The following is a 26,739-nucleotide window of genomic DNA, read 5'->3' as shown; positions in this document are numbered from 1 at the left end:
AAATAAGGTTGCATATTCCAAAAAAAAGTGAGGAATTTGGTATGAGCAACTATGAACCAATGTGACAGCTCTCCTTAGTGAAATAATGGAACCATTACTGGAGATTCCTCATCAACTACAGAGGTGCTAACAAGTAAGTCAAGTTGGCCAGTGTAGCGTCGTGGAAGAAAGGTATTGGCAAAAATACAACCTGGCTCACCAAGAACAGAAATTAAAAAGGTGAACAAAAAGAATTGTAAATAACATTTACAGTGTGAAAAGATCACTGTCATCTTGTCTTCCACTGTATCAGACATTTGGTCTCCTTTTGAACCAAAAAATGGGGACACATCACAACTAAAAGAGACCCTTCCACCCATGATGCATTCCACTAGGACCTGCACAAATTCATCCACAGAATTCTCCCATTAAACAGTACTACTTAGTGTAGGATGAAGTCAGGTTACCAAAGAGGAAGGGGAAAAAAAAAGAGGTTACTGCATGCAAATAAAGTTTTAAGTCATTCAAAGTATTAAAATAAAATTAAAATGCTATTTTAGAACTCAAAAAAAGAGAGATCAGTTATTTTCAAACATTCTTGATAGGTGGTTTTTAAACCAGGAGCTTTGATCTGACAGCAAGAGAGCTGCTGAAAAACAGTGGCAGAGAAAAGGAAAAGCGTGGCAAGGGTCTGACAAGGAAGGCTTTCATCAGACTGCTTGAGAAAATACAACCATAACCTCCTGTTTTACCTGCCCCCCCCCCCTCCCCCCCCTCCCTTCCTTGGTATTGAATGTTGTTCTAATCTGACACTTTAATCCTGAAGTGAAGTTTCCCCTTCCTGTTATGGGAAACATTACGCAGTACGACTTGGAGTTCTGACACTTTGAGGTCCAAGTGTGTGACGAACACATGTTGTCTCAGAGCCCTCAATTCCATGTACTTGATAGCAGAGAACAGTCTCTTCTCCTGGCTTCTGACTAACACCAAAGGCTGGCTGCAGTTTTCAGTCTTATATTTAAATTTATGCCTTGACACTGAGCTACAAATGTAATGATGATGTCAACTCTGAACATTATTTCAAGCCTGAAATGCAGAGTAGACACATGAATGAACTACAGCAATTAAAACTGGGAAGACTGTAAGCTGAAGATACGAGCTTGATACTATGTAAGGACACCCAACTTTTCTTGTTGGGATAACTTTAATGCAACGTTATGAATTACAAAACATTTCTGAAGAGTTGCTTAACCAAGTAAACTCTGAAGTCCTGTACAAAGTAATCCAGGAGCACTACACTTTCAGTATTACAAAGTTTACACAAGAGTGTTTAAAGATTAAAAATATTTTATTTACACTTTTCTTTATACACATTTTATACATTTTTTCAGTTTAAAACCCAAACAGAGCACATATATGCAAGTCTGAGCATACTGTATCCATAACTAGGGAAAATTACTTTCTGTCAAAAAAAGAGACAAGAAAAAAAGGCTTTAAAACAGTTAAGAAGAGGCAATTCTTAAATTATTCAGAGAAGTTTATAGCAGCCCTGGGGTAATCATTAGACAGTTAATCCAAATGTACATATGAGGTCATATATATATAATTTTAACTTTCTATAGGAAAAGTATTTCCAATTGCTAGACACAAACACAGCAAGGTTTGAAAATAACTTTTCCTGTTAACGTATCAAATACATTCTTTTCAATACAAACAATCTGATATTGTACACTGGAATCAAGTGGGATACTATAGTGGAAATGCAATCTCCAGCATATAATAATTTATTTTAAAAAGATCTATAAAAATAACAATATATAGGGAAAATATTTAAAATAAAAACATAGCTCACTCTTCCCTTCACCTGTTCCCAGAACTGACATAAAAATTAGGTGGGTCCCACTGAGGTAATAAAAGCCCCCTAAGTATAGATAAACTTTACAGTCCTACATAACACTGCATTTTCTAGACTTAACAGTAAGGTTTTCTACCAGAGCCATAAATAAAAACTACCATCTGCAAATAGAAGTGGTTTTCCCCTAGCTACCAACTTAATATTAATCCAAAGGTGTTTGAAATTGATCTCTGAAAGTTATTTTTAAAAGACTATATAAACATTAACTGAAATTTGGGAAATGAAAAAGAAAAAATTCATAGAGGGAAATCCAGGAAAGCTGTGCTCAAAACAAGTCAGTTTTTCTGCCACCTGCCAAAACTATGTTTTATTAAGCTTATCCACACAAATGGAAATCTTAAAGTTATTCACCAACTTCCAAAAATAGAATACAGGTGCAAAAGTAGTCATTAGTATTTATTCTAAGCAGCTTCAGATTGTTTTTCAAACATTAAAATCAGGACACTGGCAAGCTTTAAGTAGATTACATGTGCTTTCCAGTTATGTTCTTTCCCACTCTCCTGCAGCGAGCCCTGCCACATGTGATGGACCACACTTATTCAAGTAACTTCACCTGCTATATTTTTTTAATGGAGGGAGAGCAGGACAGATGTTTTCTTTGATGCCCCCTACCCTATAAACATTTAAGCACAGGTTTTACAACATTTGCGCTTTTGCTTTAAGTACCTTAGAGTTTTCTTTATATTAGACTGTTCACATATGTGAAATACACGCTCGAAGTGTTAAAAGAATCAGGAGCCCAATTCACTACTACTTTTTTGGTAAGGAAAAATATATTAAAAAGGCAAAATACCTCTACAAATGTGACTATTTCTAAAAAGACTTTGTTATATAAATGCTGACACAAGCTTGAAGTTTAAAGAGCCATTAGCATCTCCCCATGATGTTTACCCTCCTTTTGCAAAAGAATGGACATAGTGAATTAAAGCAATGTTTTCCTTTTTAAACTGATATGAATTTGTACCTGCTGAATTTTATCCTTTGCTTCCTGAGTGTCAAGTGAAGCTTTGTCCCTGATGCAAGTATCATATTATCAGCATGAAAAAACACAGCACTTGGGTTTGTAAGGCAGGAGGTCCTCAAGAAAAAATGGCTGCAAATCTCAGAAACCAGAGAATTATTAAAGTCAACCCCCTTAGAGCTAGTTGTAATAGGACTGTTATCACACTGCCAAAAGTAGGGCATCCCCACTTTTCAAAAGAATGTAATATAAAAGCAGATTGCCAGGTAGCTCATATGCTGCTGCTAGCCCCTCTTGCTAGCAGTGCTTTCTGAAAGAGCAGAGCCTTTGTAAAATCAAGTACTGCCTTCCTCCAGCGGAATCAACAGGGAAAAAAATTTCAAAAGGTGTTTTTGCGACCTAATACCTCTCACTACGGAACTACTACCAACACTCTGTGGGGAAAAATGAGCTATTTTTATCTTAGACAATACTTTGAAAAAAATTATCTGTCCTCTAAAAACAGATACAGCAGCATGTGGAATGGGAACTGGCACTGTCCAACTCCTTTTACAGCACTACGCTTTTTCTCCATTCTGGCTCATTTGAACCCAAAATTTCCTACTGGAGCTAGTTGCTCAATTAAGACATGAAGCTAAGACATTTTTGCTATAAATGTGAAAAAAACCCCAAACCCCTAGACTGTAACTCACTATGTCCATCTTTTTTAAGAAAAGGTAAGTACACTTGCTGTTTAAAAGCAGGTCACATGTTAAATTTTAAGTATGTGAGTAAGATTAGATTTGCTGGTATGCCAGTATGGTTGGGCCGGGAATAGAAGAACCATCCCCCCCTAAACTCAGTAATCACAGATTGTAACTTACCTTTTCCGTGACAAATGAGGGGCATTTAAATGTTTTTAAAACCCATGTTAATCTGATCATGATGCTCAAAATTTGATCGTAATAGACAATTCTTATTAGCCAGCTTAGGGTTTTTTTAATTTAAACACTAAATTATCTGGAGCTAAATACTAAAAGCAAACACAAACAGAAACTTTCAATTAAGAAAAAAAAGAAATATCCTTCTGATATATAAAGTAACAAAAATAGCTACCTCAAAAGTTCCACTGCAATGGGAAAAGAGATTGTAAGCTGATTTTGTATTTCATGTTTGAAACAACAAAAGCACAGTAGAAATGTAAATTAACAAAATATTCTCACATACCCCCACATGTTCTAAACCCAAGCAAATTCCAATCATTCCTAATGCTCGAAAGGTTACAGCCAGCTTCTCAATGGAGACACAACTTCAGGGAAGCTGAAACTAACAGTTCAAGTTAGAATTTCACAGAATAATTACTATTACAATCCTGAACAACATCTTTCAGAACTGGGCACCTGAAGATAAATATGAACTTAAAAACAGAGCACCTAAAAATGATCTGGTTCTTCATGTTTCAAGTGTCAATACTCACCAATGACTTTAGAGGCAGTTGCTTAGCACACAGGACTTCAGAAGGTGCTTAAATGCAGACTCAAAATCGTAACTTGACACACCCCCATCCTTACCATTATTTTTAATAAAGTCTTGGCCATGTCTCTTTACTACACCTGAATCATGGAAGACTGGACATCCAGAACCACATTCATTCCCCAGACTGGCCCTAGATAAAAGTGAAGTACTCCACACTATACATAACATGCCCATGAAAGCCTGCTCAAGCAGGATTAGTTTTTGCTGCCCCATAAACTTGTTGAGAAATGAGCTGGTGACAAAAAGAACAATAAAAAAACCTTGTCTTTTTCTTGTGCCCCAATATTCCATGAACTATGTACACCTTTTTACTTGCACACAGCCAGCACCTACCGGAGTCAGTTTATATCTTCACCCATGCAGGGTAATGTACATGCAAGTCTCACAGTGAAACTGAGGTTTTAGTATAAGCCACGCTGGCTTTAAGTTAGGTATTAAGAAAGTAAATTAGATTTCTAATTCAGTAAACTGAATTTTGATTAAAAAAAAGACTTAAATTTAACCGCAAACTAGTCTGCATCAGAAAGCTGAATAACAATATTTGGTCCAGCCACTACTGGTGTAAGTAACTGATCACTACAGCTATGATGGCATACATTCTCTCTTTCTGTTAAAACATATGGAAAGAAAACACTCTAGCTATCAGTAAATCATTTCTAATTTAAAAAAACCTTAAGTATCTGCCAACTTGCCATATAGCTCCAAATCCTCACATCTCAACCCAGAACATAATTACTACAAAAATATCAAAATACAAGTATGAGGAGTTTTACACGTCCTTTTAACTTCTATCAATTATTTCAAACTTAGTTTAGGCAAGTAAGTGTTATTTTTAACATAGGAAATACAGGGTGATTTTGGTCCCTTTGTAAGTGCATTCTTTTGAACTCCCTGAGTACTGTACATTCCTTTTCTACAGTGATTTCTGACTGGAAGATGCTGAATAAAGTGGTTTTGCATTGCTGCATATAAAGTAAAGTCTATTGCTTAAAATGAAACACGGCAGCATAAGATTTTACAGAACATGCAGGTGCTTGTTTCAGCATTTTGCCCCTATGCATCTGAACTAAGTGTGAGCCTTCAACTTCTCCAAATCTCTCCTTTAGATTCTAGAAGTGGCTAATTTCACATCATTAAAGATATGTAATTACTGTTATTATTTATGTCTTGACAGATAATTCTTACCAGTCTACTGTCAGTAATATTCACAAGTTAACACAATGGAGTTATTCAAAGCCCTCTTGGGCCACACATCTCGACTCAGGCACTCCGAGGTCAGTAGCTGTAGTTGTGTAAGTTTTTTTGTAACAGAAACGGTACCAACCATCCAACCACCTAACTCCACATTTTCAAAACACAGTAGTTCATAGCAGTTGATAATTAAAATAACACTCATAAAAAAGGATTATACCACTTCAATATGAGTACCAACAAAGTACTTGTATTGAAGTATGAGTATAAGCAAAGTACTGAGGATTAACGGTAATATATCCAGTTCCGAAAATAACTGTGGGTCGAAGCAGTGCTGAGCACTTGCTTATTGACATTTTCCATTTTCATAAAAAAAGATAACTGGGCAGCGCATCTAAACATAAAAGAAACTCAGGTAAGATGTGTTTACTTTTAAAAAAATTTATAAAATAACAAATTATCAACAGTTCATTATGTAGCATCGATATAAAGAGTTTAAAGTTACTGAATCAATCAGTATATACTAAAGATACTTCGATACCAAATGAGGCCTCCAGTTAAACTTAAGAACTTTGAATTATTTAGCTCATTAAAGGATAGTACTATACCTTAAATTCAACAGATATGGCTGAATCTGTGCACTAGTTAAAATATAATATTGTAACTGCACATAAAAAGATGTATTTATATATAGTTTTTTACAGTGTATGCATGTGCGTGTATATATTTTTTACTCACCAACAAACACAATGCAGACAATAGAAGGCAGCATAGAAATAGTGTTTTGAATATAAAAATGTTTTCTTTTCAATTTAGTAGAAAATGTGTAGTTTCCATTTTGGCAGACTTACTGGTACTACTATACAAAACCAGGAAAACGGTCATGCAAAGAGGTTTAGATTATTCTTCAACGTATATAAGGGAAAACAAAAACACCTAGCAGATTTGAGAATACTTTGCAATTAATGGGGAAAGCATCCAAAAGACAACACAAAATACAGAAATGGTTTAGTTTTGTTATTTTATATCTGGTTGTACCCTAGTACGGATGATGAGTTTTATTTTGATGCTCAACAAAAAATGAAAATAAAGTCTTTCTTCTCTTCCACATTTTGTTAAACTCAACTGATTTCAGAAGCACAGTTGTATAATGGCCATTAAAAAAAAAAAAAAAAAAAAAAGAAGAAAGCATTATGGACATAAAATGTTACCAAAAAATAAGCACACTCAAAAATATATTTTTCTTGCCCTTACTTACAATTATGTTTGTTAAAAAAACCCAAAGCTTTTACAGTATCAGACCACCTATTGGCTTTTCTAATAAACTTGGTTAAGTACACTCCCTGTACAACCTGTTTCTCTTAAGCATTTAGCAGTTGTTCTTATACACAAAGTAATGTCTATGAAGGAATTCAACTGGTTTGTATTTTTTGACAAATTAGGTACAGCTTTTTGTATTTCATTGGGTTGTTCATTCTGGTTTAGCTGCAACGTCTAACATGCTCCAAAACATATTCAGGGAAGTGCAAGCTGCAGACTTGTAAGCCATCCAGCTTGCACGGCATCCTTGGATATTCATCTTCTTTCCATTTGTTTTCCTCTGGATCAAAGGTGAGAATTGAATCACTGTAATGACCATTGTAACAAAGGCCTCCAAGAACCATTATCTGTTTGTCCAGAACAGCTACACCATGACCACTCCTACCAATTGGCATAGAAGCCAATATAGTCCATTGATCAGTATCTGGGTCATAAACCTCTGTGGAAGGACATCCTTGAGATTCAAAGGAGGCCCTCAGGATCACACAGACACCACCAAAGACATAAAGTTTACCATTATAAGAAATCATTTTGTGAAAGCATCTTGCATAATTCATTTTGCATTTGTTCTCCCAACAGTTAGTGACCACTTGAGTTCTCCTTGTTCGCTGCTCTACTGTCCCTTCTTTACTGGGATCAAACACACACACTTGCTTAGAAGTTGAAGATGATGTAATTCCACCAGTGATATACAACTTGTTACCAAGCACAGTCCCTTCATGTCCGTATTTATTGACTGGATAGGGATCCACAAATTCCCATTTATCTTCAGTGATATCATACCGTTCAGTTGAGTAAAACGTTTCATCCCTGGTTCTCCCAGCCACTGCATAAACATACCTCCCAATAACTCCAACAGCAAACTCAGAACGTGGAACAGACATGTCTGCCATTCGTAACCAAGTGTTCTGTCTTGGGTCATATCTAAACACTTTGGATGAAGCATGAAACTCACCATCTGGCCCCAGTTCTTCCCCACCTAACAGGAACACAAAGTTATTCACAATGGCAAGGCAGTCTGGTCGTAAAGGTACTTGAGGACCCTCTAGTTCCCACCAGACCCTTGGTTTGTGCAGGAGAAGAATTTTACTGTTTACCATACTGTGTCCTATCATTCCTCTAAATACTGCAGTCTGGGGTTTGGCAGAACGAATTTTGTTCGATTTCATTTCCATCAAAGGCTGTTGGTGAACGCTATGAAAGTAATTCATGGCTTGGTCAACCTCATGTCGCAGCTGCCGGGAGTATCGATAAAACTCTGATGTTTTTACCTATGAATACATTTAAAAGATATTAAAATTCTGACCAAGAGAAACAATCCAGAAAACCTAAATGACTATGTGTCATTAGAAGATTATTTTACTTAGTTTCATTCAGGCAATCTTGACAGCAATTGCATTTGTGCATGGAGACTTAAGCTAATACACTGTTGTCCAAAATCCAGAAGGTAATTTAGTGATTAACAGCAGTGACTAACATTTTCAGCAGAATACTCACATGCAGAATTTAAGGTGGAATTAGACACAACTGAAGTCCCCAAGTCTAAAAAATCATTATCCCTTCACCCCAAAAAAGCCTCTGTTAATCTTCTGCTTAATCCATGAAGCACCTAAATTAAAAATGCACTATTTTCCTCGTTTTGAAAAACATTCTACACATCCATTCTGTGTTTATCAAGGTCTACCTTAGTCTAATTTCTGATGAATTCTTACAACTGAGCCCAAGCAGGTATTCCCAAATACTAGGCTCTGCTCACAGGGTTATTTCATTGGGGTGGGAAGCAAAGGTACCCAAATCCCTTTCTTCAGAACGTGTGATCGCACTAACCACTTGTCAGGATGGTTACCTTATGGTTTCCCCTCTGTGAGTCTCCACATGTTAACAAACACCTTCAACACAAGAGAAAAACATCTCAACCTATAATCCTTTGGTTATACATTTATTTGGTAAATTGTGGAGGTAGGTTTAAACTTCCACTTCCCACGTGAGAGTTACAAACTTTGAATTACTACATAGTAGTAAAGTGCTCCTTCTCAGTGCCATCTCAATTTGAAAAGAGCTATTCCTGCTCAGTTTTGCTGGAGTTGAGAGGCGAGATTATAAGAATTTTCCTTTCTAGGACCCCTCCTACTATCTAAACCCATTTAAATTCCTGAGACTGGTCCTGAGACAATACCAAAACACAACCCCATCTTGAACATCTAGCTCCAGGCAGTCCTTGGGTGACCATGTGATTCTCTTCAAAGAGACTTCAACTCTTCCTGTACAGTCTAACACAGGATTACACTTCTAAAACAAATTACAACCCACCAGATATTACTGAATCCACAATCCTTTATCAGATTTGATCCTAAATCCCAGTTCCTTTCACATAAAACTGGATCACTTTCAAACACTATGAATGCCTTTAGTTCCCACCAACTCCAAAAAGAAAAGCAACACTCTGAAAAAATGTCAGGTCACTCTGAAGTTTCAAAGCAACCACAAGGTAACATGAGAAGCTATTATTTTTCAATATCTGTCCCCCCACCTCCTCTTATTCCCTGTCCCAAGGGACAAAAGTCTGTACCACCACTTACCTAAGGGGTGGTGGTACGAGTTTTCATGTATATGAAAAGCAATTTGGAAATGAATGTTCTTTATACCTTGTGAATAAAGTAGTTGCTTGTTCCATAAACACATACCATTCAAATTCTGTTAGCTTTCTGTTAATCATTTCTCTTCTTTGTATAGTAATTAAGACATTCTGCTGTCAGATGAACATTTTTTAAAATCTTTTGAACTGTTATTACTGGACATGATTCACATGAATTTTGAGATTGTTTTACACACCGGATTTTCAAAAAACCCTGAATACAAACCTACCATTGTAAAGCACTGTATAGCTCAAGAGTTACAGTGATTTGATGGTTTTATTTACACTTTTTCTTTCTCCCACTTTATTTTGACAAGTTCAACTTATCTTTGCTTGGAAAAAGAAGATGGTCACATGCAGATTCCATGTATTATTCTTGGGGCAGTATCCAGCTTCTACCATTTTTACTGGGGGTGATGATGGAGCAAAAAGTTTACTTAGGGATAGTTCTTATAAAACACCCACAGTAAGCCCAACTCTTCTGGGGAATAAAAGATCTATTTTCTTGCTGCAAAAAAAGAATATACCATTCAAACACAGGAGATCTGCTCATATGGCATTTGTTAGAACAAACCATATACCTTGCCTGACTGAAAAGACTGAACATAAATTCTAGAAAATATGTTGGGGGAGGGGTGGTGGGGAGAACCATAGCACAGGAAAATGGTAACATACAGAAAGCCTTCAAGGTTACAAAAAATGAAACAGAAAGTTAAAATAACAAAGAAGTGTGGATGGGTTACTCTATCCTTAAAAGTAACTTTCAAATTCTAAACCAGCACAACTATTTCACGCATTCCCAAGATGAAGCTATCATTTTTGGAATTAAACATAAAGGAAAAAGATTTTTGTTCCACCTATATGCATTTCAAGTTTTCTTGGATGATTATGGAAGACAACAGGATCAACATGCTTACCATGTGAAGCATGCCAGCAAAGCCTGGCAGAGATGAAAAATGTTTTTTCTTTCCCCCTCAACATTTACAACTCTGTCTTTAGATCTAGAAATTGAAATGCCAGCCAGAAACTGAAATTAAAATAAGCCTCATATATCCTCACCACTCTACTCCTTCACATAGCCTAAATCTCACCCCATGCAAAAGGAAACGACGACTATCTCTAATTCCAGAGACAGAATCTCAAGACCAGGGAATTAATCTATTAGTAGTTTACTACTACTTATCTTGACAAAGGCACTGACATCAAAGCAAAGCCTCAATCTCTGACCTTAAAGCAGAAAGACATCAAGAAGCAAACGCAACTACAAGTTATAAACAACTCTTTCAGACTGAAGTTCGTGGGGAAGCTATCTACAAGCACAACCTTGAAGAGATGAACATGAAAATAAACAAGCACTAGCAATTCTTTCAATATTCAGAAAAAAAACCCTCAAAACAGATTGACAAACCATCTAAATTCTGGTAAGAAAAAGACAGTTGGAGGCTTCATAGACTTTGCTGCTGAGGAAAAGTATCAGTGTTTCTAGCTTTCCACCTTTCACCTGTGCGATCTCTGCCTCTCCTGAGGCTCAAATGATGGCCTAAGATGAATGTTAGGATATGCCTATATGAAAGTACAGATTGCTCACGCCTGTGTGATGCAAATGAAGACAAAGCAAATGTAGGTCAGTTTGCCTACTTTCACATTCACACACTGTCTGCATGAAATCTTCCACAATTATTTGAAAGTCCTATTCAGCCCATAGTAAGGAAAAACCCCCAAAGACCTACACTTCTAAATAATTTTACAATACTTTTAATTACTTGAGTATATAATCAAAAGAGACCAGCATTAAAATGTGGGTGTTTAGGTATTAAAACACAACTCTAAGTTGTGCACCTATTTTAGTTTTAGTAGATTAAATAACATGGCCTTCAGCAAGCCTTTTGTGGGATTTGTTGTCTGACACCCAAAATACACTGAAGGAAATCCCTCAGCATTCAGAAAGTAGGCTTCTGACACTACCCATAAGTAGCAACAAGTAGTCGATCAACAAACATGTAAGTGCTTACCAACAGACCGATTTTCCTGTTAAGTTCAAATGGAGCTCTAGAAGGAACATTCACCTAATTACCAACATACTTAGAGAGAACACTCACAAGTTTCTGCAAAACATCCAAACCAGATGGAAATGTACACTAACCACTATGAACCTTGAAGTAAAACAAATGCGTATTCTTAAGAGTACACCATCAACTCTGAATTGATAAAAAAAAAATTAAATGCTTCAGTGTTTTTAAAGTTTAAAGGAAGACTATTCCATTGTCCTGCTGAAGGATCTCAAATAAAGTTTAAGTTGGACTCCCTTACCAACCCCAGTCTTACTGTAAAAAAAGGAATTTAACCCAAGTGCTAAAGCTTTGCTCATGTGATTTTTTTTTTTAATATTCTTTCAAATTCTTTCTCTTCAGTTTTCTGGATAAAACCTTACAGAGATTCTGTTGGGACACAGCACTAATACAAGAGCTCCCCAAAGAAGTCTAATGAGAACTACCTCACTGCATCACCTACCAGTTACAGTGGTTCACAGTTGGACTTTAAGCTACACAGACAGGGAACAGCATAAACAAAATCAAATGTATCATTCCATAAAAAAAGGTAATTAAGAAAATAATTTAAAACATCCACCTCTCTACTCACCCCCTAGGTAGTCAATACCAAAACTACCAAGACTTCACCAAAATCACCACCATCCCTCCAGCCATAGTAAATTGGAGCTTGAATGCGTTTTCTCTTCTTCATTTTGCATCAGTGAAACACTCAGTAAAAACTGCTGGCTTTCCAAATTAATGCAGCTATTAATCATTGCCTATTTTTCTGCTGTACTGTATGCTTTTCTAGTTGCAGCAGCTATGTAAGTTTCAGAATTTTCCATCTATATTCTATGAAAAAGTAAAACCAAAAATGCAAGACATTAGTTTCTAATTTGAAAAGCGATCCCCACAAAGACCAGATGTATCCCACATTATGTTCACCATCCTTCCCCATCACCTTAAAACAATTAAGCAAACTAATAAGCTGCAGGTAGAACAGTGAAACGCAAGGTAAATGTTCTGTAACACGTTTGACTTCAGCATATAACTTTTTTGGTTTTATTTTTTTTCATACAGCCATTTACAGCTAATGCTCTATTTGCATTTTTGTAATTTAGGCTTTTAGGAAAAAGCTTTCAAAACCATAAAGAAAGGCTACTTTTGAAGTGCCCAAACTAAACATCTATTATTTGTACACCTGGTAACTAAATCTTAACACGTTATTATATGGGGTAGATATTAGCTTGGTTCTTTCTGTAGAACTGGTAAAAAAGCAGCACAATCTGGATGGCTCATAATGTGACTCTATCATCTCTAGCCACACAAGCAGAGAACTATTTCGAAGGTTATAAAATTGTGCCTACTTAAGTTTTCTAAAATTGGCAATTCTGAATGTGCAAGTGATGCAACTGAAACTCAACTACTAGGAATACAGAAGCCATGCTACACCTTTTCAATCAATAACGATGGTGTCTGCATCAGACTTCTAGAGAGCAAATTCTTCCTTTTACTTGCAAAAATCCCAGTATTTTACTAGAGATTAAGCTGAATCAAAGCATCAGTCCTACTAACTAGGTTCCTTATTATTTTCACATCTACTTATCTCTTTATTCTAAGCACAATTATAAGCCTGTCAACAAACATTATTAAAATATTAACAAACTTATTCCAAATCAAAATTCAGTCAAACAGAAAAGTCACACACATGTCTCTAAAACAGCAGCAACCCAAATTACTTTGCAACCAAACATCAGTATACGTAGCATCGGACAAGCTGCTGTACTTAACTTTCCCCTTTTATAGCGTGGGTCATTACTTACATCTCATGGTCAGTATGAAAACTGGTCAGTACCAGTATAGGGCTCTAAAGGGCTATTCTGCAAGTCACTTACTGTTTTTCAGCCCAAGCACAGATAGACAAGACGACATAGCCTCCGTGCAGCAAGGACAATGCCCTCAAATTGAATATTTTTCTCTTCCATTTTAGAAACTGGCAAGAGAAATTATTATAATCAAGCTGGAATCTAACTCAAATCTATTATCTCAAAGCAGAGTTGAGCCAACAATCTATATGCCAGAATTAAGATGCTCAGCACATAATAAACACTGCTAGCAGGTCTGTCCAAGTCAGCAATAACCTTCAGACATAAAAATATCAAGTGCAGCACCTATTCAAGAGAAGAGGGGCCCACTAACCTCATCCACTAGACACTTTATTCTAAGCTTCAGCATACGAAGTCGTAGAAGAATTACTAGACATGGAAGTAAATGAGAAAAAAAAAAGATAAATTCAACACATTTATCAAAGGTAAAGTCACAACAACATAAAATTACAATGACATCTTCTCAAAAGTTACTATCTTATAGGCACAGGAAAGCACATACTCAAAGATAATGTGCAATGCACCCAGTGACTACTAAGTTTTTGATTTAAGCTGAGAATTTATAAATTAGCATGGGCTAGTCATAACAAACCCTACAGACTGGACACCAAAAACATCCCTTCCAATTTTAAGGATAGAGGTTTTGAAACAGCATTTCAGTCTGAGTAGTACATAGAACCTAAACAGAGCTTAAACAGTGTATGAAGGGAAATCATAACATGGTTGCCTCCAATAACACAGAGACGAACTTAAACTAGGAGAAATGCCCCCTGACTTTTATCTCCAACCTTCCTCAAGACTTTCAGAGCCACAGATATGTTTCAAATAAAGGAAAGTGTAACATGGATAGTGGAACTTGTGCTTCTCCCCACATATTTTGCCTGTATTTTCTAACTATTCCCAAAACCCTTACTTCATTTATCTTTCCATTTTCCCTCATCTACATCTATTTTAACAGCTGAGGAACAAAGGAGTATCCATACTTCAGAAGCAGTTTTTTCAGGACAATTTTGAGTAAGCAAACAGGCTGCACCTTCACTTGTGCGCTCCAAACACACATCAGCCTCAAGGTATAAATCTAGAGTCACTCATCATTTCATTTTTAAAAGGATAAGCCATTCCACGCACATTGTAACTCTCAAAAATTATGTAAGAAATAGAATGGCTTAAGAGGCCAAAAGTATCCTTACTGTGACTGGTAAAGTTAAGTTACATAAGTTATTTATATACTACAATAACAGGCATCTTAGAAATGTGTATTAGAAAGTTTACATAAGAGTACATATGACAAGACAGCCAGTGTACAGCAAATACAAAGTTTGCTGAACTAGATGTGTCAACCTCAGATTGTATTTGGTACATTCATGCAGGCGTTTAGTAATGTGCTGGCTTCAGGAAAAGGGTGAATTCTGTTTGTGGATCTCAAAAAAAAAAAGCAGTTTTACCAGTATTTTCCCTGTTCTACACGGAGAAGAAAGAGAGTTCTCAGGTTACTGCCAGAACAGTTAACACATGTTCTTTTATTTACAGAAAAAAAAAAAAAAAGTGTGATCTATATTTTGATGTTAGCTCCAACTGCAGTTGTCTTCGGTTACTTGTCATGCTGGATTACTCAGTGCTCTCTAAGCCAGGGCAAAACACAAATACATTCCTAGCTACAGCAACAAATCACATACTTATCTAGCTGTGCCTTCCTCTGCTGAGTTGTCCCACTCCAGAATCTGCACTGGTTTCTCTCTGCTTCCACATACAATTAATGGAAAGGGTATTCACAGATAAAGCTTTTACATGTGGGTATATAAACTGGGATGCTGAAAACAATATCTCTCCTTAATCTGTACCTATTTGGCTGTTTGGTAGCTGTCAAGATAAAACAGGAGAAGCACTGTATGCAGGATTTATACCACTGATACCAAAATAAGCTCCAGAAGTTATACCTAAATATAATGCTGAAGACCAACATCTACTTTTCACTTGTGCTTACGGAAATCTAACCGAAGACAGCTTGATGCTTGAACTCGCATCCCAAAAACATGAAGAGCTGAAGCAGACTCTTTCACACAAGTCTTACCCTATTAAACTAACCTTAAGAAGACTTTGTGAATCCTACCAGTTTTCCTACTGAAGACCTTAAATTATGTAATAAGGTAAAAATATATGTAATAATAAGGTAAAACCATTATTAATGTTACAAAAAACAAAGTGTTACAAGACACTATGCAGTATCTTGGAGAGTTCAGCTCTTACTAGCTGGAAATGTTTTAATACAATATAAACATTACATTACTGTTCTAAAATATGTTTAGTTATTTATTTTGTTTATATCTATATGGTAATATAGGATCATAGATTTATTTTATGTATTATTACTTCCTCAATTTACACACACCAAAAAATTCCAAAATATAAAAACTCACTAGTCTCTGAAGTAATTCATATCTTTTATAATTTAAAACACAAGTGTAAACATTACTGCTTAAATGATCCAGTATCCCTTAAAACCACCAAGAATAATACAACCTTATCTGTATATTCACTAGATACCAAAGTAAAAATATAAGGAAAATGTGTAAGAAGCCCAACAAAAACACAGGGTCTTAAATCCTATTAATTCACTGCGAGGTGAAAAATACACAAGTTAAAGTTGTATCCTACACACAAAATTAGCATTGTTAAAACAAAACAGCACAGCTGAAATAATTCCTAACCGGAATACCCTTACTGTTACTAGCCTGTGAGAGAGCTGCTTACAAAGTTTTGTAATTCTCTACTGTTGACAAATACTCAATGACTGTCAAGAACTAGAAAACATTATTTTTGTCTATTCTTCAACAGAACAGTAGAAAAAGCAAGTTCTCTTTTAACCTCTTAATACATACAATGATCAGTTGAATTTTAGAACACCTGTTACAAAGATTTCTCTGATATTTATAGAAAATCATTACATTTCACACTGTCAGTAACTTCTGATTGTATTATGTGCCTTGTGTAGAACGAAATGTATGTGTAACTCTGCAGGATCAGGGCTTACTTCCAACTGCTGTGTAACAGCACAAGCACTGAAGATACTACAACAACAACAAAAACATGCTGCAGATTTAACAGCAGATGCTAGTTTTCAATTGTAAATAAAAAAATCTGTACTTAAACCATGTAAAATCTACAGTCACTCTGTTTTGATTATATTGATAACAATTATCATGACATATGCCCTACATACTGTAGGCAGCTCTAAAAATCTCTGAAAAGCAAGAAGCAACTTGTGGAAAACAGTAAGAACTACTGAAATAAAACGTGATACCAGTGACCTTACTTTAAAATGTCCTTTCCATATGAAGTCACTTAAAAACATTTATTGTAAACCTACCTGTTCTGCAGCCACTGTACATACTATTGTCTAATAATCAGATGACAATACTTTTAGATGTTTGTCTTCTACCGGTTTATTAGAAAAATAAATGCTATCTTTTTGCTCCTCCTAATAGGTTTGGGAATCTTACCTATTTAATGGCATGCTGCCCTAGCTAAATGATGAATCCTGTCTATTGCTTTTCAAATGCACCAACCTTCTCAAAAACACTGGATGGTGTCATCAAACAAAACCTGATGTTCTGAATGATGGTGTCCGTATGCCTCCAGCGTCTTCTATCATGGCGCAGCCAGGCCTGAACAGCTTCATACAGCTCTATCTCTGGAAACCTGCTCAGATGATCATTATCCAAGTAAGACATGAGCTTCTCAAAGCTCAGATATGAAAGGAAGTCAGGTCTGGACATGAGTGGCACAAAATTCTCTAGCAGAAAGGAGTCCAATTTTTCCCTGACTCCTTCGATGTTTACACCAAAATCATCCAGAAGTCTCATAATTTCTGCACAGTTTTCTAAGCAGATTTTAGCTAAGAGAAAAGAGCAGCAAAATTTTACCACCTCTATAAGCTGGACATACATGGCAGCCTGAAGGATTTCATGAACAGTGTTCATACTCAGTTCAATAGTTCCATAGTACATGAATTGGAGGACATGACTGAAGCCTGTAGCTGTCAGACCTTTCAAATGGATTTTGTCCTGATCTCGTTCTCGCATATCAGCTGTGAACATAATCCTGAAGTAATCACTCTGGGTGGCAAGCAGGGCTTTATGGGCCTGAAATTGGTGGTCTTCAATGACAAGTGTGACATCAAGAAGCAATCCCTCCTCATACAGTGCTCTGAATCCAGCAGAGACACTGGTGTCATGGATGGAGGAGCTAAACCCTTCCACGTCCCCTGCCATGAATCACCTGGGGGGAAGAAAAAATAAATAAATAAAAATAAAAATAAACTGTTATTTCTAATAACATATCACAAGCCCTTCTTGACCAGACAAATCCTAACTAAGATTTTTTTAATTAAAGTCTTCACCCACCCCTTTTTGTTTTCTCTTCAGCTGAAAAAATCAACTTAGAAACAACTTAAAACACAAACTTTAAATATTTCTCCCCCCAAAATATTCTCATTTTAAAAGAAAGCGTAATGAACAAGAATAATATGCAATACTGCTAAAATGATTCCTCACTCCAAGCTACTTAGTGGTCAGATAGTGAATACGCAATACTAAAAAGGTTGTCATGGTTTTCTTCCTCTCCCCCACCCCTCAATCTTTCTAAAAAATTTATGTCAGGGGAGCAATAAAACACCCACTCTTGAATATCAAAGGTTTCAGAAAGGAAACCAAACTTACTTAACTTCAGACAGAATATGTGTACAAGGTATAAACTAAAAAAAATTGTCTTTAAAAATATGTCAATTTACTTAAAAGTTATTTCCAGGAAACTGAACATTTTCAGAGATACTATTTAAGTTTGTGTGTCTCACTTCTCCTGTAACAACATAGGCCCTTTTTTCCCCTCGTTTCTTACTATAAAGATTAATTAGGTGATGAGATTTATAAAGTGCAATATACTAAGGCAACAGGAAGCACTGACAAGATTAGGTCACAATAAATAATATTCTGTATACTGGCTTTAGCGAAGCTTAATTGCTTACTAAGCATTTAAACATTTGCAGACGCATAGTGTTACTTACATGGAAGCTATAGTCAAACTGTAAATAAGCCAAAAAGAAATTAGACTAGCAGGATCCTACCCTGTTAAAGTTAAGGAAGATAAATATTCAATAAGAGTCTATATCAAAACCTATTCAAAATCCAGGAGTTTCTCAAAATCTTGCTCAACTTCCTTGGGTTTAAGTAAGGTGAAATTGCAGGAGGCAGCCTGAACTAATCTAACATTTTATCACTAGTCAAAGGGCAACTGGCACACGCCATTTTCCTTCTCTGTCATTCTGGGCTCTGAGTTCCTGCTGCCTACTTTGAGTCATTTCTGGGGCTCACTGGACTGCTCTAGAAAGCCAAGTCATAAACCTGGCAGAAAACTGAAGGGGGGGGGACACAACAACAACAACACACAGACCACCCACCCCCAGCACACATAAAACCAGACAGCTTTCTGCTTATCAGGGAGATGTCTTCTGACTTGACACTGCAGGGGGTATGTCACAAGAACCAACCTGATGCAGAGGACAGGACATTACACAGGAACAGGGAAGAAGAGTATTTAGGCATTAGTCAGCTACTAGAATTGGTTCAGCCATTTTTGTTTCACTTTATTCTACTTTAAATTACACTGCAACATCACTCAGTTATTTGTGCATTTAACTCTGAATTTCCTATAACAATTAAAGTTAATAATGTTTTGGTACTGGTAACCTACATGAAAAGCTAAATAACACCAACATCAATACATTAAAAAACCTGCTCATTTTCAAGGTTATAGAACTTTACAGCAGTAGACCGACCCATAAGTGGCTCTAGGTTGGCCCAGGTTTCACAACTTCAGTGAGCAGTTAACATGTTACCCCTACTTCCTCAAGCACCACATCCTGACTGCTGCCATTTTAACTGGAATGTATTTTATTAGACTCCATCAACAGATAATCATCTCCTCTCCGTAATTCATCAGCACACATCCTGGAAAACAAAACTGGAGATACTCTTTGTCTATGCAAAACTAAAATGGTGAGTGGGTGTTTGTAGCCACACCTCATGGAATTAGCACCGCTCCCACACTGTTGAAGCCTGCTGACAGGTTCTGTGCACAATAGAGTTAGTGCCAGGAGCGTTCATGAAAATTAAGGCCTTATGACAAAATTCAAATTCCTGAAAGTAAGAGCAGCAGCAAGAGAACAAAGCTGACAATCTAATCACTTGCTCGCCAGTATCCATGATACCACACTCCCCTCAATGTCACTGAAGACCAAGAGAAAATGCAAACTGCTCTGGAGCTTTGTATGGTGAGTTCCTTATTCCTGAACACAGCACATGCCTACCAGGAAGAAATATTACCATCAAATATTTTTCCTAGCTGTTGATAATCCTTGCATAAACGCAGACAAGGAAAGAATTACTTTACTAACTTGTAGCACCTCAAAAAGAAGTGACAAACTGAAGAGGAAGCATAAAGCCTGACTTCTCAGGATTTTGCTTTCTAACGGGATTGCTGATATCAAATAAAAGGTAAACATTAATATTAGCTTTTTTTTTTTTCCTTTTGCTACAGAACTTGTAACATCTCATCCCCCCCTGCCCCCAGTTCTCTAATGTTTAATAATAGTTGAGCTCATACTTCAGTCTTTCCTGTTTAAGAGATTTAATGGTCACTTGCCTTTAAATGGGCCACCTGTTTTCATAAACTACACAGCAACTTGAAACAACTGTCCCCGTCTTGTTTGAAATTGGCCAGAGGTTACTAAGATTCTCAGTACAACTCTAAGTTACATTTCTTTAGGAGACCAACTAAGACATATACCTCAGCTTCAATTCCAAGATCAATGGAAAAGGCAGGACAGTTGGAATTTGCGGCTGTGACACCTGAACAGAATAATACGACAATATATTTGAAAAAAAAAAAAAGTCAGAAATGAAGTAACACTCCCCAGGTGATGGAAGCAACATATATTAATCTGAAAATAATGGGGTTTCCCATCACACAGACTCATGCAGGTGGCAATCTCACGGAAGGGATTTCTTCAAAACAGTACATACATTACTACGTACGTGAACAACATAGAAGAACCATACCAGTAAGCTCCAAACACATACTAGGCTCTTTCCCCTTAACATGAGAAAGATAATTACATTATAAGCACTCTGCAAACAAAAGGAGAGAAGTTAACTTCTACATAGGAAGGCTTTAAAAGACCTCTTTCACCACCCTCAAAGAAGCAAAAAGAAAAAGTTGGCAAGTGAAGGTAAGCAGAGACAAATGGTAGAGGGTAAATGCACCAAAGCCAGAGGAGCACCTCCAGTGTTCCTTACAGGGATCAAAAAAAATAGAAAATACACAAAACCCAAAAGCCAGCATCAGAGTGTGTCCTGGGCAGTCGGCTTTAGGTGGCCCTGCTGAGCGGGAGGGTGGGTTGGGGGGGTGGTGGATCAAATGACCTCCAGAGGTCCCTTCCAACCTCAACTAGACTGATCATGTTGCTTTTACACAGAGGTTGCACCGATTTATTTTTTTAGCCATCTTCTCTTTGATTCTGATTAAACAGAAATAAGACACATGCAAAAAAAAAAAATCAGATATAAGCTACTTACTACATTTCAAATTTTAAATCTGTCAAAAAATAAGGTGGTAGGAATCACCAAAAAACATTAAAAAACCCCTGCATTTAGGGAACACCTTCTAGTATTCCAATTTTCACATGTCCCTAAAACTGTCTCTTATATAAAAATATATTAAACCCAGAAGTCAGACACAAAACTCTACAACAGTAACAAAATGGTCAACACTCTGAAATTATTATTTCAGAATGTTTTAAAAATGTGGGGGTTTAAGTCACTTAATCCTTCTTTTCACATCCCTGCTTATATGAAAACTGTAGATTTACTAAAAATTAAATCTCAAAATATTTTTCTTCCCAAACATCAGGCAGCATATTTAATGGATTATTTAAGTAGAGACAAAACCAGTAAGGCTTCTCCATAACACAATCTAAAGAAGCTTCAGAATTCTATGAGTGAAAAGCGAAAGACTACTTGTCTTTCTGCATTAAATAAAAAGAGTAAATACCCTTTTTTTGGCATAAAGCCATACACAGTATCAGCAGACATTTTTCTTTACAACACAAAAATGTATTGGCCAGTGCAAATACACAAGGGGATTAAAATAGCACAGAAACTAGGAAACTAGATAGTTAAATGCATATTATGATCAACTGGTAAAAATCTTCATTTCTATTGCTTTTGACTGAGGATATTAGCTAACAGCAATGTGGTAGTTCAAATATTAAAAAAGCAATACAAAATACTCTCCAGTGAAGTCATTTTTCTAAAGCATAGCTATGCCATTCCTCCCACACACACATTTGCAATCTTAGATGTAATTCTATGCACTATTCAAATGCTGCAGCTTATTTCCCAGAGGACAATAACATAATGATTTTTTTTCAAATTTTTCAATAAAAATGCAAAATCCAGAGTTAGATTTTCTTCAAATCACAATAGCACACTTAATCCTAAGGAAGACATGTAGCCTACAGTTGTCTATAAGAAAATTGGAACAAAAAATTCCAATGCATAAACAATAAAGGCAAAAAAAAAAAATCTAAGTTGACGTTCTGCATTGTTCTGCACATACTAGAGCTGATCGGTATAAGGCAGCACAGGAAGTAAGATTCTGTGCTGAAAAGCCAAAAGAGAAATACGCTTAACCTTATTAGCTTTTCCTGACATTTCTTTCTCTTTTAGCACATAATGCATTAGAGAGTCTACTCTGCTGTGACTGTAAAAGCACTTACTCGGAACACTGATTTCTCATCTTTATTCTGCAGCTGTAATAAAAGTCTGAAAACCCTGTTCCAGACTGCTTTTTCTTGCTAAACAAGGAGAACCTTCTTTCCTCAGGGTGTCTGAGGCTCTTAGTCACAAGCAGAAGAAATGGAGTCTAAATGCACAAGCTATTGAGAAGGAAGTTATGGAATACCCGCTTTTCACTCATGCCCTGCTTGATTTAAAAATCTATCCAAAAGCAGTACGTCCTGAAAAAATGCCCTTTAAATAAGTGTGTTTATGTAATATGTAAGCTTATATGCACTTTTGAGGGACAGAAATGTATTGTTCCAGGAAAGTACTGACAATACCAACTGAAAGGCAGATTTCTGCTTTCCTTTACTGCTGTTCCTTAATAACTCATCTGAGATGCTGAGACAGAACTAGCAGGCTCCTTTGTTCACAGATGATGAAGTACTTGTGCATTCTACCTACCTCACCGAAATTCTGAGAAAGCACCTGCGTGAACACAGCTGAACAACACATTTTCATGTAATAGAACACTGCATCTACGAGTTACACGAAAAGATTTTTCACCAGACATACGGAACTATACTTTGGTTACACAAAGTACTAAAATAGAGCCTAAAATCCAATAATCTGTTCCATCTATCCATTTCCTTTCATCCATCAAATGCATGCATTTAAATGCAAATTTTAAAGCCATTACATATGCTTTATTTAGTGAGATGCATAGCAAAGATGGCTTTGAGCAGAATTCTTTGACCCCAATTTTGTTAAAAAAAACACTTTCCTGCAGAAATAGGATGTTTCTCCATAGTCAAATGTTATACACAAGTACGGAAAATACAATACACACAGGCACTTGCACACACAAGCAAAACATTCACAACTGCACATATTCATCACTAAAAAATAGGCCTTTGTATGTGGTGTACTGCAATGAGTGTATAAATACATGTTTACACACTATAAATAATTTATCCCCAAATTAAATCTTTGTTTACATGGTTTGACGCTAAAACCATTAAACCTTGTCTGAACCACCATTTTTCATCATAATTCCCCTCTAACAGCAACAGAAAGAATGACACAAAACTGAGATAGATCAATAACCAGTGGATATTGAAACTCCATTGCTACAATTGCAAATGTAGGAAACGAAGAAACACATCCAAGTTTCTATGTGTTTTATCCAAAATCCTTTATGATTAATATGTGAAATTTGGGAAACAATTTATCTTAAATACATCCATAGGTTCACACTGAAGACTTCACCCAATCCACGCAGAGAATTCCAAAACCACTGGATTACTTTAGGAGCGAGGAGTTATGAGCTCACCGATTGCTGCCAGTCAGAGGAACCAGACTGCCAGAACTCTACACATTAAGACCTGGGTACTCCTGAAAACTGCCCACAATGCATGAAGAATTTCTTAGGGGCACGCATCCAACCGTGACAGCTCCTTTTACAATCTCTACCCATGTTGCTATCTCTGAGTGATCTGCATCAGTCCGTAACAAAAGTGGCACTTTAATAACATATCAGTAGTCTCTGAGGTAGTTATGGATACGCTAGAAGCATTATTAGAACTAGTTACCCCCAAACACACTGAAACTCAGTATGGACTGTGTCTCGGCTCAGTATGGTTATACACCACTCTAAGTATGCTAGAACCCTGCTGAGTAAGTAGTCTTTAGCCATCTTCATAGAGTACAGTACTAGGAGAGAGTGTTTTGTTCCGTTTTCTGTTTGAGAAACCTCTAACTCAAGCAGATGTGTTGGTGCTCTCATATGCATGTATTCATAATGAATAGGTTTCTCAGCTCATATTGCTCTCTGTTCCTAAAAAACTTATACTATAACCCAATTTAGTCTTTCTGCACAGAAGGATCCAAATATTATAAGCACACACACACACACAAAATCATAGAATCATGTTTGGGTTGGAACGGACTGTAAAGATCATCTAGTTCCAACCCTCCTGCCATGGGCAGAGACACCTTCCACTAGACCAGGTGGCTCAAAGCCCCGTCCAACCTGGCCTTGAACACTTACAGGGAGGGGGCAGCCACAGCTTCTCTGAGCAATCTGTTCCAGTGTCTCACCACCCTCATGGTAACAAATTTCTTAGTTATGTCTAATGTAAATCTACCCTCTTTCAGTTTAAAACCGTAACCCCTTGTCTTATCACTACACTCCCTGATAGAGAGTCCCTCCCCACCTTTCCTGTAGGCCCCCTTTAAGTACAGGAAGGCCGCTATAAGGTCTCCCCAGAGCCTTCTCTTCTCTAAGCTGAACAACCCCAACTCTCTCAGCCTCGGATCAGAACTATTTTGTTTTAAAATACTGTTGAGGAGTATAGTTTTCACATATGTTCAATTTAGATGAATACTAATCGATGATATGTCAGAAACTTCCCATTTTACAACACTAGCCACCAGAAAATAAAATATGCTCCCCAGCTCAGCCCTTAAATCAAGCTTTAGGATGACTATCAAAAGGATTCTGATGAAAGTACATGCTTGACAAGCATTTTAAGACTGCCAAACATAGTCAACAGCTGCAGTTACTTGACCAGTTTAACTTCACCTAACTGCATCTAAACTCAGCTTCTGTCTCATGAATTATCATCAATGAGATATACATTAGCTTCTCATTGTATTAGGCCATTATGCAAATGATGCGACTGCACTTCACAGACATTCAGATATTTCAAACCATTTGGCTAAAAGATCACTGCATCACTACACCTGCACAGAAAAACATGTTCCCGAACGTAGAGCCAGCTCAGCTCAATGCTCTTCCAATTACATTTACTGATACCAGAACAGGTGCCAAGTATAAAATATTTTTAATATATCTGCAAGAATGAGAATTGGTTTTAACTGGAAAAACTTTTATTACTAATACCTAAGAGTTAAATGATAGTACTGTTGAAAACTACAGATTCGTCACAGCTTTCAAAGTGGACAGGACTGCTCTACCTCAAGTCCCAATATTCCATATGTATATATTTGAGCCTTCTATAATGATGATTAAGTTTTCCAAATGTAAAAAAAATTAACAAAGAGTGATTTTTTCATTGTGAAAAAATTTATCAAGAAAATCATGGTGTATTTTATCCAGAAAAGTAGCAAGTGAAGTATTTCTTAGTAGGAAAAACCTAATCCTACTTTTTTTGGACTCTCATCACATAAATTTTTAGCATAATTAAAAGGTAATGAGCTACAAGTGTTATTTAAACTACATTGGTAAAAATAATTTCAATCTAAATTAAGATAGCTGATCTACCCCTTACAACTGTCTTTTTGTTATTATCTGTATATTTATTGCTAATTTAGTCAATACTTTTAGCATCTTCTGAAAAACGAGATCAATGAGATTGTGCCTTTTGTTCAAGACACACAGCTTTTGACCTCATTGCCAAATGTCAACCTCATTTGTCAGAAAGACAGAAATCTCAATTTCCCCCAAATTGGCAGCAAGATAAATTAAAAAGATCCGGTGTCTCCAGTGTGAGCTCAACAGTTATCTGTTCTGCTTTGCTTGCTGAAAGGCAAATCAACACATGTGTAGATCCAAACCAGCCATAGGGTATAATTAAGGAAAGTGAAAGGAGATGAGTGACAGTGGGAGAGTTTATAGGACATGTGGTAGAAATTAAAAGCGTTGGCTAGGTGTTGGAAGGAAAAAGAAAGGATGTTGGCACATGGTGGTATGCTGAGGGGATCTGAGTGTGAACTGGGGCAATGATGGTGAAAGAGGTGGGTTACTATCTTAGGGACGAGTATACACAACAAAGAAGTCAACAGGAAGCCAGACTTCAGTAGTTCTGCCCCTTTTATCCAGTACCAGCTTTATGGTTCCCCTATTCTTCTTCTAAAGGAGGGGGCAAAAAAAAAAAAATCCAAAAAAACCCAACACCCAAACAACAATAAAATGAAAACTTTAAATTTTTAAGTGACATTTAAGTGTTTACCAACGAGGTCAAAGCTCCAGTACCAATCCTGGGCGGCAGTCTGCTCGTTCAGCTCACAAATACTTTTTTCTCCCCCAACGTCGCTGAGCGCGAAATGGCCATTTTCGGGGGTAGAAACTCGGATGCCCGACTTCAGACGGTCTGCTTGACACGTTGAGCACCGCAGCGCTGGGAGCGAAAGCTCCCAGGCCGAGCTCCCCGACGAGCGGGGCCGGCGGGCTCTGGGACTCACGGACGCGCCGTCGCAGGAGCCCGCGGCGTCCGGCTCGGGGCTGCGGCCGCCCCGCGCCCCCCGCCCTGCCCGCTGCCCCGCCGCCGCCTGCCTCCCGCCGCCACCGCCCCCCCACACCCCGGCGCCCTTGGGCACCCGGCCCGCCGCACCCCCCCTGCCGCGGCCGGGGGAGGAGGGTCCCCGGAGGCCAGGAGGGGGCCCGGGCCGCCCTCGGTAAGACAGGCAGCGGCGGGAGAGCCCGGGGGACTCCGGCGGCGGCTTCACCTA

General features: G+C 37.3%; 1 protein-coding gene across 19 annotated transcripts in view; it reads right to left on the bottom strand.

Moving 5' to 3' along the window:
* Positions 1-1,308: 1,308 nt before the first annotated feature.
* The window catches only part of KLHL15 (kelch like family member 15), a 29,880-nt gene continuing 4,449 nt past the window's right edge, over positions 1,309-26,739 (bottom strand). For 8 of the 19 annotated variants that reach the window (XM_074814629.1, XM_074814625.1, XM_074814630.1 and 5 more), the window contains 2 exons: positions 16,999-17,710; positions 1,309-8,152 (listed from right to left, as the gene is read on the bottom strand). In XM_074814629.1, the coding sequence (XP_074670730.1) occupies positions 7,043-8,152; positions 16,999-17,703 (1,815 nt within the window). In that variant the 5' untranslated portion in view covers positions 17,704-17,710 and the 3' untranslated portion in view covers positions 1,309-7,042. The other 11 variants (XM_074814628.1, XM_074814632.1, XM_074814641.1 and 8 more) reach the window with 8 other exon arrangements.

The sequence above is a fragment of the Strix aluco genome, chromosome 2, assembly GCF_031877795.1.
Source record: "Strix aluco isolate bStrAlu1 chromosome 2, bStrAlu1.hap1, whole genome shotgun sequence".
In the NCBI taxonomy this organism is placed as follows: domain Eukaryota; kingdom Metazoa; phylum Chordata; class Aves; order Strigiformes; family Strigidae; genus Strix; species Strix aluco.
Note: the sequence above shows the minus strand (reverse complement) of the source record. Positions and strands in the feature narration are given on the sequence as shown.